Source organism: Barbus barbus, assembly GCF_936440315.1.
Source record: "Barbus barbus genome assembly, chromosome: 16".
NCBI lineage: Eukaryota > Metazoa > Chordata > Actinopteri > Cypriniformes > Cyprinidae > Barbus > Barbus barbus.
The window spans coordinates 21,319,647-21,336,206 of NC_136744.1; the positions used below are offsets into that span (position 1 = coordinate 21,319,647).

Below are 16,560 nucleotides of genomic sequence, written 5' to 3' on the forward strand. Positions count from 1 at the left end.
CTGCAATAACATGCTCCACTTCCTGTAACACTCATCTCTCAAAGGCTGTGGTGTGCTTGACCAGGCGTATTCACGAGAGGCGTGATTCACAGCCAACTGACTTTTAATGCTAACGCATAAGAGCTGTAATAATGTGCTTTACATGCAGCAAAATATGCTGTTTTTACGGTAATGCTGTTTGCTGAGCAAGAGGCTTTGTGCGTAATGGACTCTGTTTACAGGGGCCTGCTATATTGTAGACATTGGTTTATAAAGTGTTCAAAATGATACAATAGTTGGTTATGGTCCATGAATTTGATTAGCTGAAAGTGCTGATATATAGCAGTGTAACTTTGACTCTCAAGTCAAATTAAGTATTTTAAATGATTCTTTATGCAGGTTACATCGTAACACCAGTAGGTAGCGCCAGGAGACTTTGAGCAAGTCAGTTAGTCATTCACTGCACTGTTTCGTTCAAAACACTAATTCATTCATGAAGAAAACACACGTGTCGTTGAATTCTTCACTGAACCGATTTATTTAAAAAATATGATTCATTAATGTCCATCTTGAGTGAAGCATTGAATTGTTCACTGAAGGGAAACAGCTATGACTTGACTTCTTGCAAAATCTTTGCTAGCGGTCTTCACTGTCTGTTTAATTTTTTCCTGTCCATCCGGCGAGGTTTGAAAAGATTTTGGTTCAGTGGACTTTGCCACAATGTAGACTGGTTAGTTTGCTATTTGTCTTAGTTACTGTCCATTTAATTTACTTTTATTTTATTTTAATTTTTTTCATCCAGCGAGATTTTGCATCACTTCCAGCCATAGCTGTATCCCTTCTAGACACAACCCCCCCAAAATGACTCTCTTTATGAGTGAGTCATTGAATCATTCACAAAAATTGTTCAAAATGTTGATTCATTCAGGAATCAAACACAAATGCTGTTTTTTGCTGGAAGACATGACAGCCAGCACTGATTTGCTATTGTTTGGAACTATTTTCGTTGACAGAACAGAAGTAGGCAATTTCTAAAATCTATGTTTCTCAATATTAACTTCTTTTATATTGAGCTGTTATATAAAATGTGCTTTGTTGAACTTGAGTGATCCCTCCATGTGATCGATGCTGATTTCTCAGCATCTGCAGCTATGTATTAAAGAAACATACAATCTTCACATAACAGCAGGATGTAAAGAAGTACGCCTACACAACTCTGTCAACATGTTCATTGCATTCTAATGGCGTTTGATGCGGTAATTGTCAGGCTGTCTGAGCAACCGATTCTCTCATTGCAAGCTCTGTCACGGTCTTCATCTTTTCGAACTGAGTGCTTTCTCAAAAGCCATCGGAATCTGTATCTGTCGACTTGCTGTCGCTCAGACCATTAAAGATGATTGATCGTGGTAGAAAAATCTTCCCTCCAGCTGGTGTCTCCTAAAGAGAATTGTGACGAAAAAACCTGTATGTAGTTTATGTCAACTTAGGTGGAGTTTCTGACAAGGAACAAGAGCAAGGAAATGGGGCTTTGTTTTTTGCCGAAGCTGTTCACACTCATTTACAACGTCATTGCACAATGAATGAGTGAGTGGATCAGGTCGATCATGAAATTTAGCTCGAGCTCATCCTCTCTTCTGAAACAGTGGGCTGTCTGTCATCTTTATTGCCTCTCATCTGCTTGTGTCATTAGTGTACTGAGACTGATCTCCTTATGACATGCTGTTCATCTCTCCGCAAACCAGATCAGTGGCAGCAGCTAAAACATACATTTAGGTCACATGTATCACGACCTGTTGGCTGGGGCGTTCAATCAATCACAGGTTTTGAAGCAGGAATGATTTGTCTTCATTTGTTCAAAATCAACATCAACACCTTTTGAATGCACATTTTGGTGTGAAATATTAAGTAGATGTTTATGATTTATGAAGAAAATGGATTGTTCTTATCCTAAATATGTGACCGATCCCAAGTCATTGACATTTTTATTTTGTCATATGATTTGAAATGCATATGAATTGACATATTATTCATATCCATACTACCTGGAAAGTTATGTGCCCCCCCCCCCCCAAACCTAAGTATTAAATCTCTATATATAACTATAAAAATGTAGGACAGAGCTAGATTTGATTGGGTTGTGAAAGGTAGACTGAACTATAATTGGTTAGTGTTTCTCCAAAGTCATCCTTAGTTACATTAGCACAACAGATAATACATTTCAGATATTGAAAAAGTTATTAAATTTTGATGAAAGATTATGAAAACATTTTTTTTTCCTTAAGAATGACGTGTACATACTGTAAATGGGGTCAGTTCAGTTCATGTTCTCTTTATAATGCTCTTCTTGAGAGTAGTACAAGAGCTGTGCTTATTTATTTTTCTTATGACTGTACCTTTATGATATTTCTCTGTGATTGATAATGGGTCATGGGCTTTTAGAGGGAGGGAAACCATTTGGATTTCTATTTCTCTGCCTACTCATGTAAGCTGTACCATCAGTCAAAGGCATCCTGGGTTTACCTATGTGAAATTAAAACATGGGGAGGTGGGGACAACCAAGGGAGAGCAAAACAACACACCAAACAAAAGCTTCAAGACAAAAGGCATTCCTATTATACAAATCAACAGTGGTCAGGGTTAGGAAGTGGTTTTGAGTATCAATAGCTCAAGGGTCATACTGCCTCCTTCCAAAATGGCTCTTTTTTTTTTGCTGATGCCTATATGAATTTAGTCCTGTCTTAAAACATTAACTTTTAAGAATAGCTCAGCACAGAATTGAAATCATAATTTCTTAATTTTGTTCCAAAACTGAATGCCTTTCCTTCTGTGGAGCACAAAAGGAGAATTTTTTTTTTTTTAGGAATATATTTTTTTCCTCACTATTTTTTATTTTTTTGTCCCTATTGGGCATAGACAGACCTTGTCACAGGCTATGAACTGTTGTTGTGTGTGACAGTTCTACTTTTGTGCTTTTGGAACAACATGATGGTGAATAAATGGCAGCATTTGTATTTCAGCTGGGAAAAAAAAAACTTTAATATTGCAACAAACATTTCTGTTGTCACATCAGTGTTGTTTCTCTTTTTCAGTGGATGGCTGCATACACAGAGCCGCGGGTCATCTCCTGTATGAAGAGTGCCACTCGTTAAACGGCTGTTACACTGGAAGAGCCAAGATCACCTGCGGCTACGACCTCCCCGCTAAATGTAAGTATCAGCATGTTGCCCTTATTTTTTTATTTTATTATGTTGCATGAAATGAAGACCACTGTATGCAGAAGCCCAGGGAACAGCAGCGCTCACAAGTCCCCCACCATTGTATATCTTACCTTGTCGTTTTTTAAACAATAAGCATGATTCTAGAGAAGAGTTAATTACCAGTGTAATGAGTGAGTGTTACCATGCTTCAACTTTGTGATGTTCCTGCGGCAGAGCACACGTTGTTTTCAGCGATGCAGTTCGAGCGTGTATGTGTGATTAATGGAGTGGTATTATTAGTGCGCTGATTATCTTGATGACTTGCTGTGGTGTGCTTGGCTGGCTGAAGGGGCCATCTGTACTCCAACAAAGACATTAAGGGAACTATTAGTTTGTAATTTGATTGATATTTCATCCTTGATTTATTCCATTAGCTTATGGCATTCTCTGACTCATGTGAGTGATGATGAGCGTCACGCTGGTAGCTGCTGGAAGACTGCGTTGCTACGAGGCGGCGTTGCGGGATTTAGAATGCGAGAGGGTGTCTTGTGTCGTGCCGTCCGCCTGCTGTGGTGAAGATGTGCTTAAAACATTAACGGACTCTAATCTATGGGCTTCTCCTGAGGTGGTCTGATGTAGATAAACAAGGTCATTGCTCTACTAAACCCTATTAGATGGTGATTTGCAGGTCTTAGCTGGTTTAGGATGGTTTAACTGATCTCCCAGGCTTGTCAAGCTTGTGTTTAGTCAGTTATGTGGATTTTCAGTTGGTCATTAGTTGGTCGACCAGCTGGACTCCCAGTCTTACCAGCTGGGTAGTGCTTTTACAGAATGTGGTTTACTGGTTTTACCCAATTTAGCTAGTCTCCCAACCTGGTTAAGATGGTTTTGTTGTTTATCTAGCTCCCAGCATTTACAGCTGACTAGTGTTCTTGAATGATGTGGTTTGCTGGTTCTAGTTAATTTAGTTGGTCTCCCAGCTTGGTTAACCTGGTTTAGTTGGTCAGCCAGTTGCTTTTCCAGCCTTACCAGCTGACTAGTGCTCTTGAATGTAGTAGTTTATAAGTTTTAGTTAAGTTTCCTTGTCTTCCAGTCTGGTTAAGCTTTTTTAGTTATTTATCCAGCTCCCAGCCTTACCAGCTGACTAGTGTTCCTGAATGATGTGGTTTGCAGGTTGTAGCTAATTTAGCTAGTCACCCAGTCTGATTAAACTGGTTTAGTTGGTCAGCTAGCTCATCTTTCAGCCTTAACGGTTAACTAGTACTCTTGAATGATGTAGTTTGCTGGTCTTAGATAAGTTACTTTCTCTCACTGCCTGGTTAAACTGGTTTAGTTGGTAAATCAGCTGGTCTCCCAGCCTTACCAGCTGACTAGTGCTCTTAAATGATGTGGTTCGCTGGTTCTAGTTAATTTAGTTGGTCTTGCAGCCTGGTTTACCTAGTTTAAATGATCAACCAGTTGGTTTTCCAGCCTTACCAGCTGGCTAGTGCCATAACCTGTCTAAAACTAGCAAATCAAACAAATCTAGCAAGCTAAGCCAGGAAAGGAGACCAACTAACCTCCTTAGGGTTATATGCTATATAAATTGTTTTTCCATGTAAACATGCATTAGTCTGATTTCTTTAACCATTACATCTTGTAAAATTGGTTTACTTTTGCAGTATGTTCAATTCATTTTTGCTTCCTCTAGCTTTCTTAAAACTGTATGATCAAACCTAAGCTTTCTTTTTTTTTTTTTTTGAATATCCTATTCTATATTTTATTTTCCTGTCGTTGAAATGTGGAGCAGCTCAAATATCTTGCAAACATTGTTAGATGTTTTGTGTTCTGCTACCTGTCTTTTCTAACAAGAAGCTGATATTGACTAAATGAGAAGCTCTGTAGCTTTCTCTACTGTCCTTGATTTAATGTCACGTCACTTCTGAGCTGAAACAATTGAATTGGATGTAACAGCATCCAGCAACCGTGAAGCAATCTTTCAGACAGTGATGCCTGAGCTAAAGCTTTTTATAGGCTTATCGAATCCTCTATGGCTGGATGATGTGATTCATTAGTGGAAAGGCAGAATCTCGGTGAGACAAACATACTGTATGTCTCCTCTTCAGCCCTTAGGAGATTCATCAGCCCTAAAAACATCAAATGAGTAAGCTGCATTTTGTCTCTTTCTGCATCAGCATCATGTCACTTCATTATTTCTCTGTCAAAGCCGACATCTACTGGAAGTCTTTGAGCTTTCCCTCGCTTCTCTCATCCTCCCTCCCTCTCCCTCTCTCTCTCTCTCTGTATACTCTACCCATCGTTTGGTTTTCTTGTGTTGAGCATTTACTCTTCTGTGACTAATTTCCACCCACACACCCATTCTGAGACTGTCTGTGTTTTTATTTTCTTTATTTTCTTTTTATCATGTCAGAATATGTCAGATAATGCCTTTATTCAATAATTGCAGAAAGTCTATTTCACTGATTTGTTTGTAGTTTATAGAAATCATGCTTTACAAATATGTCACGCTGTGTCGCCAAGTGAAGTTGTTACCAGATTAGCATAATTAATTGTATGCTAGTGGTACTCAACTGGTTTTGCTCCAGGATAAATATTTTGTATTGGATGTCAAGTGGTGACCCAACACAGTACCAAACTTGTTTAGTGCTCAAAAGAAACAAAAATGTCTCTAGAATCAATTATGAACCATTTTTTTAAAAATACCAGAACAGGCCCAGCAACGTCAGCAAAAATTTACTAAACTGACATTTTTATTAAATTATTAGAACATTAGAAGAAACTCTGGGCTAAATATTTAATTAATATTAAATGACCCCTACAGTTGCAGTTAAATACGGATGTTTAGCTTTTGATGTCAACAGTAAAAGGTATTAGAAGCATTTTCTCCTCCCTTAATAGTTAATGAGTCTATTTATAAGTTAACATGATGAGTTTTTTACCCTGTTGTCGGCAACTATTTCAGAACAGACCTGTGAGCCATTTTTGGGTTGTGACGACTCAACTCAGAGAACCTCTATTCTTGAATGAAATGTGTATAATTCATGAATTCGGAAGTAATAATTATGAAAGGGACTACGGATGAAAATTAGCCAGTGTTGGCTAAATGTGGTGCATTTTACATATTGTTTGTGTTATTAATGTGCACTGTCCCTGATTAAATAAATGAAATGAAATGCTTTTGGTGAAAGTTAGTCATTCCAAATGTGTCAAACCGGAGCCAAAAACAGAAAATAACAATGACCATTACCTGTTAGGGTTGAAAATCTAGGTTCCTCATGATTTGATTCTGTTTAGAATCAGTGAGCCTGAATCTGATTGTAAAATGATTCTTGATGCTTCTCAGGTTTGGAGCAACAGTGATTACGGTATGTCTTTGACTTTCTGTAGTGTTGCACACCATACTTGTATTTGTAATATTTTATCTTGTGAATCATTTTAAGAAACAGATAATAATAATAATAATTTCATAAATTTGAGGATCATTAATAATTCGAGAGAGAATCGCAATGCATTGGTGAATCGATTCTTCTAATCCCTATGCTTCAGGTGAGTTTACTATTGCATTAAAATCTTGAAAAACAGCTTCATTATGGTATTGTCTTCACGGTAGCAGAGGAAGGAAGCTCACCACTCACCACAAACAACACTGCATAGACAAAACAGGCTGGGACAGTTGCCATGGTTATACTTGCAACTTGCATCACATTATAATGCATATTTATCATCTCTGAGGCTCGTTCTGATTGGACACACAAGCTCTCTCAGCATCACTAATTTGTATGTTTGCGTTCCATCGGCATCTGCTGCGAGATGGTTTACTCTGCTGCACCACAGAGACAACCAAGGAGAGCGGGATGCAAATGGCACAGATGGTCCTTTTACCTTTTATATCTTGGCATAGTCAAATATTTCCAGCATGGGATTTTTATGCTTCCATAATTTGCCAGAACACGAGCGCCTTTTCCCTCCAATCTGCTCTCAGAAAGTGTTTCCCTCTCTTTTTGGTCGAGAGGCAGAGAAGGAGCTCTACTACCTCAACCTTTTCTGGAGTCTTACCTGGGGGCTTCTCTCTTCCCTCTGGAATTGACGAGAACAGAGATTTTACAGTGTGCAAGGACACTTTATCTAACTCTTTCCCTTTTCTTTGCTTCCTTCCTGCATTCCTTCCTCTATTTTCAGTTAACCTGAGACTGCTTTATAGACTGAGGCGTTAAAGTCTCTGGTGATGTAGAGCAGACGACACAGAAAGAAATTCATTCTAGTTTATCAGCATCTTTTTGCTATTATTTTTGCTCTTGCACAAACAATCATGTAGCCCATGACAGGTCTCACCAATAAGATATATATTTATTTTTTTCTGCTGGCCAGGTGAAATTGTTACTTTTACTAACATCATTTTTACAGGTCCCACTATATCCATCCATCCATCCATCCATCCACATCCATCCATCCATCCATCCCATCCAATCCAATCCAATCCATCCCGTCCATCCATCCATCCGTCCGTCCGTCCGTCCGTCCGTCCGTCCGTCCATCCGTCCATCCGTCCATCCGTCCATCCATCCGGGCTGTGAATCGATTAAAATATTTAATTGCATGGTTGTCATGAGTTAATTCATGATTAATCACAACTTAATCGCACATTTTTATCTGTTCTAAATGTACCTTAGAGTAATACTTTTCAAGTTTTTAAAACTATAATCAACATTGGCATGGACAAATATGGATGCTTTATGCAAATGTTTGTTTATTATTAGAGAAACCATACTCAACATAGGTCATGAAGACTAGACATGTTTCAAAGGTCATAGATGTTTTTCAAATAACTTGTTCATGTCTATTAGACACATGAAAAAAACAACATAACAAAACCAGGTTCCCATTACTTCTCTTTCTTTGCACTGAGCAATTTACTTACTCAAGCCTGTTTACATTATTTGCAGGACAGCTCACTTCTTCTGAACATGCAAAATGTACATTTATTATTTAATATTACATTTGTTTGCCTCTCTGTGCCCACATACTGTAATTCAATGCAGCCAAATTGTTTTCAAAACTGTTGTTTTCAAAACCCAAAACTGTTTTCATTGCTATATTTGACTGTTTCTGTTGTCAGACAACTGAATGAATATGAAATAGGGACTGAAACGCGACCCAATACATAACCAGCTCTCCCTTCCAAGATTTTAATCTGCACAAAAATCCTGATTTATAATCAAGACGTCATCTAATTAAATCAAATACACAAAAGATAAAGACAATAGCTGTGTTGTATTCGGCTATACTTGCATGTAAAATTAGAGAAGCACCAAAACATAGTTTAACTAAAAGCGCTGCTCCTCTCAGCCGCTCGCTGAACAGAGCAGACGCAAAACCTCACACTCGTGCTGGGCACCGGCAAGTCTCCGAAACTAAATAAGGTTCGTCCAATTATGTGTTATGTATTGTTGCTAGGCACTTTTTTGAAAAAAAGTCTCTGAATCTAGCGACAAAGTCACTAATTTGTCAACGCTGTCTGCATTTCCATTTCTCCAACTACGGGCTAGACCACAGGTCAAATAGAAAATGCGTGCTGCATTAATTGCACGTTAATAAAATTAGTGCCATTAAAATGAGTTTGCGTTAACGCGTTAATTTTGACAGCCCTAATATATATAAATGGGCTATATATAATTTAAATCTATATTTATAATTACTGTAGTGTCAGTTTAATTTAAAATATTTTTAAATGTATTATTTTTTATAAGATAAAATGAAATACAATGAAAATAACATTGTTTAAGGTTCTTTTTTTCTGTTTAGCTTATTTCATGAATAAATGAAATTTGGAAGGATGAGTAGAAGGCCATTGTCCCCATCCCAGATGGTGAAAAGATAACAGATTTAATTAGATATCTGTTTGTCTTCAGCATGTTTTTTTTATACCTGTTTGTATCTCAAAGGCTTTCATTGTTGATTAAAAGAAAAATTGGACAAATAAAAGGCAGGATTTGTGTGGCAGGAAGGAGCTGAACGCTCTGGAAGGGGAATTCAGTTAAAGTTGTACCTAGTGAGCTAAACTCCTCCACTCATCAAATGCTCATTCCTCAAAGGCATCGGCGCTGGCCTGCGTTCCTGCTACAATCTGTCAAGGTCACCGGATGGCAAATTATATTGCCTTAGCTAATGTCAAAATTAAACGCAAAAGAGAGGGGAGGAAAAACAAAGCCTAAGGGATAAAATACTTCCTTGTGTTTGGACAGAGACTCTGAGCGCCAAGAAGAAATGGCCCACTATCAGCCTCAGGAAAGTGCCTGTAAGTAATGAGCTAAAACCCGGCTAGCCTGGCTCTTTTTCTCATTCGCATACTTTACTTGAAGCCGATGGGACATGACATCTAAAAAAGTGCCCTTTTGGATTGCTGTTCCCATCATTTGATTCTCTCTTGCCAAAGACAAGAAAATTGGGCACTATTAGTGATCAGCAGACCTCTTTCTTCTCATTTTTTTTTCATGCGTTCTCACTTTTGTTTAGGCTTAGAACCAAGACTTGTGTATCTCAGGCAAATGGGACACTTGTAGGATCAGGCTGTCACATGTGGCACACATTACTGAAGACTGGCCCTGGGATTATTAATAAATGACAGTAATTATTCTCCCACCATAGCGGAAAAAGGCACTAAATAAAACTCTGTGTGTTACCTCAATCTGACAATGAAGCCAGTGATTTATTTAGGACAATAGCCTTTTTTGAGGGTTAGTCCCATTTAGTAAATAATTTCTTACTAAAGGATGCACACTTGAAAAACTTACAGTATGGTGTAATATTCAGAGTCCAGCTGTATGATAAAGCATGTGGAATTTATGGAATTAATTTTGTTTTTCTTAAAGTAATATTCCCATTATAGTTCAAGTTAAGATTAATTGACAGCATTATTCCAGATTACCACTATTTATTTACCCAAAATGTGAAGTTTGATGATAATTTCATTAGGGTTATGTAACTGTTATAGAATATGCATTATTTGAGCTGTTTAATCATGATTTTACAGTTGTTTTAGTGTTTTTGTGTTCATGGAATTTTCATTTCGAATTATCATCCTAATTAAGTGTAAAATTGGATATAACAAAAAAACATAGTTTTTTTTTCATATATTTATTTTCATATTGTTAATGTTGAAACATTGTACATTTGTACTTTTTTTTTAAAAAGTGAGGGGGTCCAATCCATTCCACAATTAAAATTATTCCACAAAACATGTATTTAACCAGACATTTTGGAAGTTGAATACAGGGTAAAGGTTACACAGTGCTTTTTATGGAGTGCATGTTTATTGTCTAGAGTTTCTGCATAAATTTCCGTTTTAACAAAATCCTTCTGTATTTTTATATTCATCATATCCCTAAAACAACCCTTTGTCTCTCGACACATTAAAAAAAGGACAAAGATCATTTGCAAAAATATCAAATATTAATGCAACGTTTGATGGTGCTTGAATATCACTTCAAAACACTTTGGCAATGTGGTCATAAATACTCTGGCTAATCAACAGACAGAAACATTAGATGAAGCATTGTTATGAATTATTGAACCATCACACAACAGCAGATCCATTTTTGTGTTTGCAGATGTGTTTTTCCCCCGTCCCGTTTTCATTTTCAAGAAAACAAAGCACAGCTTGGTTTGTTTGTGTAGCTGTAGCGAGAGTTCAGCGTTTGACCAAGGACACATCTCTGACTTTGATGCATCAGCTAACATTAAGCCACACACTGCAGTTTACTCTCTTACATCAAATCTTCTTTTTTCCTGTCAAAAGGTATTCACTGTGTTCAAGGGGAAATCTGATTGTTTACTAGAGAGTAAAAATGTACATCTACTTGCACATTTCAATGTATGCTCGATTCTAATGTTTTTCCACATCACATCTGCTATGATCAGTCAGAAATATATATACTTAATATCACTTTAAAATGAATGCACGCTATCTAGTTCTCTCTATTTAACACTGCAGGGTAGATTTCAGCTGCCCAAAATGTTGTGGGCTACCTGATGGAATGGAGGAGGAAACTGATTTTATCCTCCTCCTCTTTCTTCTAGTATCTTCTTCGTCTCTTCTCCCCAAACCCAGCAGAGTCTCATCTTTATTAATGAGCGTCTACATAAACAAAACTGTGCAGTATTTAGCATCAGCTGTCACTGTGGAGCCCCAGCACATTAATTGTTAAAGCTGAAGAGGACTGCCTGGGAAAAGTTAACGTCCCTGAGGAACGTTTAAAACAGAAAAGGATGGAGGAGAACGGAGGAGGAAGAGAGGGACTCTCGCTCGCTGATCTCGTCTGAAATCACCCACTCTCGCTTTGCTTTTTGTTTTTCTCCCTGAGGCAGCCACAGATTGACAGTTCAAAATCCTTTCAATGTCATTTATTGCTCTGTTTGGCTTTTATTCTCTTTTTTTAAGATAAAACCTCAATGTACGCTTTAAAGAATACATTTTGCGCTAGTGTTGAAATTGGCAGAAACTACACATTCTCAAAGGATTCAGGGTCACGTGTGTTTTCGTTTGTGTAGATCGTTCGATAATTGTGGTTCTGGGTCTGTTGTGGTCACGACACCATGTTAGACATCGCTCTAATGTTTGCAATGCTTTCAAACATGTTTGTTTCTCTGTCTTGTGCTGAACATTGCCAACAAAATTGGCACCTATGCCAATTCCACAGTATCTTTAGTGCTCAAAAACACACTACACGCTGCTACAGCTAATCAGTGATAATCGATAAAGAAAATATTTGACAACAAATTTAATTTTTCATCCGTCAAGCCATTAGTGAGACCATTTTTGTTTTGTAATGGAGAAATTGAATGTGAGAATATCTGCTTTGAAGATAATTTTTTTTTATACAATTAATTAAATTTAGAAGTCTTGAAATGCAACTTGAAATGCATGTTATAGTATAACACTTATGAGTTATAAATCTATATAAAGCAGCTGAGCATTGAACATGGTTGAATATTTGATTAATCAAGGCAATACGTTTTTCAGACTTTCAAAGCAAATCTTTTTTCATTTATCTTCTTACATCTTTTATTGTGTTTATTTGTAATAAATACCGCAGACTCTCCTGGTTCAATTGCAGGACTGTGGGGGGTCCCATTTAATGCATCTGGGGTTTCAGAGGGGGTAAAAGACGTCCCTGCAGATGTTGTGTTTCAAACACCCTGCTATTAGTGCGTGTCAGAGGCGCAGCGTGATGGATGGACAGACATAATTTAAGTGAGTGGTGACCAAGGCTAAAACAAGCCTCAGAGTTCGAGTGAGGAACACAGCCTGTTTGGTCTGTCTCAACTTTGACCACAAACACGCAGGGGTCGCCGGCTCGACGATTAGCTCTTGCAGTTTCAGACAGGCTGCTCATGGAGGGAGTGTTTTATTATCGAGTCGTTCAAAAGTACGCTAAATGCCTTTGAAATGAATGCAGTGGACGTTTTATAGCTTTCAGCATCTTATCTGAGTGCAAACTTGAAAGAAACAAAAATTAAAAATAGATTAGGGGAGAGAGGGGGGTATGCTATGCCAGTTTTTACTTACGTTGTCCTCTAGGCAAGGAGAAATGAGAGATGTCTCATCCTCATGGTTTTAGGATGTCTGCTATTCAAATCAAGTCAAGTCACTATTATTTGTATAGCTCTTTAAACAATACAAATTGTGTCAAAGCAGCTTTACATCAGCTTGATCTGTCTGTCTGTCTGTCTGTCTGTCTGTCTCTCTCTCTCTCTCTCTCTCTCTCTCTCTCTCTCTCTCTCTCTCTCTCTCTCTCTCTCTCTCTCTCTCTCTCTCTCTCTCTCTCTCTCTCTCTCTCTCTCTCTCTCTCTCTCTCAATTCAATATGTGCTTTATTGGCATGACAATTGTTACAATGTATTGCCAAAGCATAGTGTTTACATTAAATATAGAACAAGTATGTAAAAAAAAAAATACATGCATGTGTAGATATAATTAAACAAAATAGAACAAATCAATTCTAGAATTCTGTGAACAGTTTAAAAGTGTGTGTGTGAGTGTGTGTGTGTGTGTGTGGGCGCATCACTGATTTGTTGACTCCTCCCTCTTTTTGTGACAGGCATCAATGTATCTTGCTGCTAGTGAGATACAATCTTGTTTTTCACCTAATAAATACTGAAGTTGTGTTTTCTTGTTTAACATTTTGAAGTCAGGGTAAAGTGTTTCAAATTGTGGATAAAATGCCTCTCTAATGTGTTGATAGTTAGGACAGCTGGTGAGGAAGTGTTGCTCTGTCTCCACTTCTCCATGAGTACAGTATGGACAGATGCGGCTCTCTCTGGGCAGCCAGTGCTGTCGATATCTGCCCGTCTCTATAGTCAGAGTATGACCGCTCAGTCTGTACCTCGTCATCTGTCTTCTTAGTTTACAGTCTTTCACTGTACTCAGATATTCTGCAGTTGTGTAATCTCTATTTAGGGCCAAATAACATTCAAGTTTACTTTGTTTTTCTGTTGTTTCTTTCCAATAGGTTAGATAATTTTCTTTTTGTTCTTTTATAATTTGGTTGGGCCAAATGTTGTGGATGATTATTTCAGTGTCCTGCTGCTGGATGTTAGTCATGTTAGTCTGTGTTTGCAGCTTCAGGACCATCTGAATCAGGGGACTTTTTTCAGGGTTCACTTCATGGTTTTTAAGGGCTTTAAAATGATAAGAGTTGGGGTCGCTCATTTTTAAGTGTTTCCAAAATGTGATGGCTCGTTTCTCAATGTGCATTAGTAGAGGGTATTGGCCTAATTCTGCCCTGCATGCGTTGTTGGGTGTGCTCCTCTGTACTCCGAGGATGCTCTTACAGAACTCAGCATGCAGGGCTTCAAGAGGATTTTTGTCCCATTTTTCAAATTGGTGATTTAGGAGAGGACCCCACACTTCACTGCCATATAATGCAATAGGTTCTATGACTGATTGGAATATTTTGAGCCAGATTCTAATTGGTATTTGAATTTGGATAGATTTTTTGATGGCGTAAAAGGCCCTTCTTGCTTTCTCTTTCAGTTCATTCACAGCCAAATGTAGTTTACCAGTTGCATTTATCTTCAGCCCGAGGTATGTGTAGTTTGTGGCATGTTCAATATTGGTCGTACCAAGGCTGAAATTGTGTCTCTTTCCCTGAAGTCTGGGTCTTTTCTGAAATGTTAGTACTTTGGTTTTGTTAGGATTAATAGTCAGGGCCCAGGTCTGACAGAACTTGTGCAGGATGTCCAGGTTCTGCTGTAGACCCTCTTCTGTTGGAGACAGCAGAACCAGATCATCTGCAAACAGCAAGAACTTAATGTTGGAGTCATGTAGTGTGAGGCCAGGTGCTGCTGATTGTTCCAGGAGTTTTGCCAGTTCATTAATGTAGATATTGAAGAGGGTCGGTGATAGTGGACAGCCCTGCCTCACACCCCGCCCTTGAGTGAAGAACTCTGTTCATTTATTTCCAATTTTAATTGCGCATTGATTGTTTGAGTACATTGTTTTTATAATATTGTATGTTTTACCCCCAATACCTGATTCTAGAAGTTTTGACAGCAGACCTTCATGCCAAATTGAATCAAAGGCCTTTTGGAAATCTACAAAGCAAGCAAATATTTTGGTTTTGTTTTGGTTAATGTATTTGTCGATCAGGGTGTGTAGGGTGAAGATGTGGTCTGTTGTTCTATAATTTGGTAAGAATCCAATCTGGCTTTTGCTGAGGACATTGTGCTCTGTAAGGAAGTGTACAAGTCTTGTGTTGATGATCTTGCAGAACAGCTTCCCCAGATTACTGCTCACACAGATGCCTCTGTATTTGTTTGGGTCTGATTTGTCTCCACTCTTGAATATGGGCGTTATGAGTCCTCGGTTCCAGCTTTCAGGGAAATGACCAACACTCAGAACCAAGTTGAACAGTTTTAGTAGAGCCGATCTTAATTTGTGCTCTGTGTTCTCTCTCTCTCTCTCTCTCTCTCTCTCTCTCTCTCTCTCTCTCTCTCTCTCTCTCTCTCTCTCTCTCTCTCTCTCTATATATATATATATATATATATATATATATACATATACATATACATATATATATATATATATATATATATATATATATATATATACATATATATATACATATATACATATACATATATATACATATATATATATATATATATATATATATACACATATATATACACACATACACGCACACACACACACACACACACATATATATATATATATATACACACACATATATGCATATATACATAAACATATTTTATATATTTATCCGCTGTGTAGAAAAGTTGTTTTTTTTCTAATTTGCATTTCTAATTCTGCTGGCAGCTTCATATGATGAGCTGCTATGGAATATATATTTGTTTAACAACAATGTTACATAATGTACGTTTTTCTTCTGTGTCAGCACAGACTGAGAAAGGTCTTGATAAAGAGCAGGACCGGTGTGTGAGTAATGTCATGTTCATGGGCTCAGTTCAACAAGTTAATGGATAATTATCTAAAATATGGGCGGTCATGACTGAGCTGGTTGTTCTTTCTCCAGGATGAGCTATTCATAGAGACTCATGAATTTCTCTCTCTCTTCTCTTCCCTCTCTTTCACCATATGTAAGCTATCTGATATACATGATTCATGCTTTTTATTTTTGTATTTTTCGTTAAATTGTGCTTCATATAATTTTAGATTTATTCTAATCAGATTCCCACTCTCTATTTATAAAGTCTCTTTCTGTTGGTAAAATAACTACCTTCTCAGTTTGCTGTCTTCAATACCAATTAACATTTTACTAACTCGCTGCATACAAAATTTGATAATTACTGCAGAAAGTTAAATTGCATTGGATCAGGCCCACTGCGGCGTTTATTAGCCAGTTTTGAAGGTCGTCTCGTCATCATCTCCATCAGCGTCAAACTCTCACCCCGAGCCAGATGCCAGGACTCTGATATTTACAGTAAACACACCTGGAGCAATAATACTAATCATTAGCACATGTCTTAGTGCGTGTGATGAATTCAGGTGGGTTAGCTATGAGAAATCACTCGTACGCCCGGTTTCATCCAAGGACCGTCTGTTCGCCTCTCTTTACCCTGCAAAAGAAAATTAATTACACCAAAGTACCCGCTATTGATAAGTGGCACACAGTTAATTTAGATTAAATTATCCCTCCGAATCATTATCGGTTCACTGGGTTGTGTTTGTCACCCAGAGCTCCATCCTGTCATCTGATTGGACACCTCTGACGCTCCTGCAAAGATGATTGTCCACTTTAATTTGGTTATTGGTGGTCTGCCTACGGCTCTCTCCTCTGTCAATTTGTTACTCTGCCCTTTTTTGCCACCCTTTTAGCACATGCCATATCAGTTTGAACCAA

At 37.9% G+C, this 16,560-nt stretch overlaps 1 protein-coding gene across 2 annotated transcripts in view; it reads left to right on the plus strand.

Moving 5' to 3' along the window:
- LOC306882082 (ADP-ribose glycohydrolase MACROD1-like) overlaps window positions 1-16,560 on the plus strand; it is a 576,444-nt gene that overhangs the window by 200,476 nt on the left and 359,408 nt on the right. For both annotated transcript variants that reach the window (XM_079436537.1, XM_079436538.1), the window contains one exon: window positions 3,069-3,185. In XM_079436537.1, the coding sequence (XP_079292663.1) occupies window positions 3,069-3,185 (117 nt within the window). The remainder of the gene's footprint in view (window positions 1-3,068; window positions 3,186-16,560) is intronic.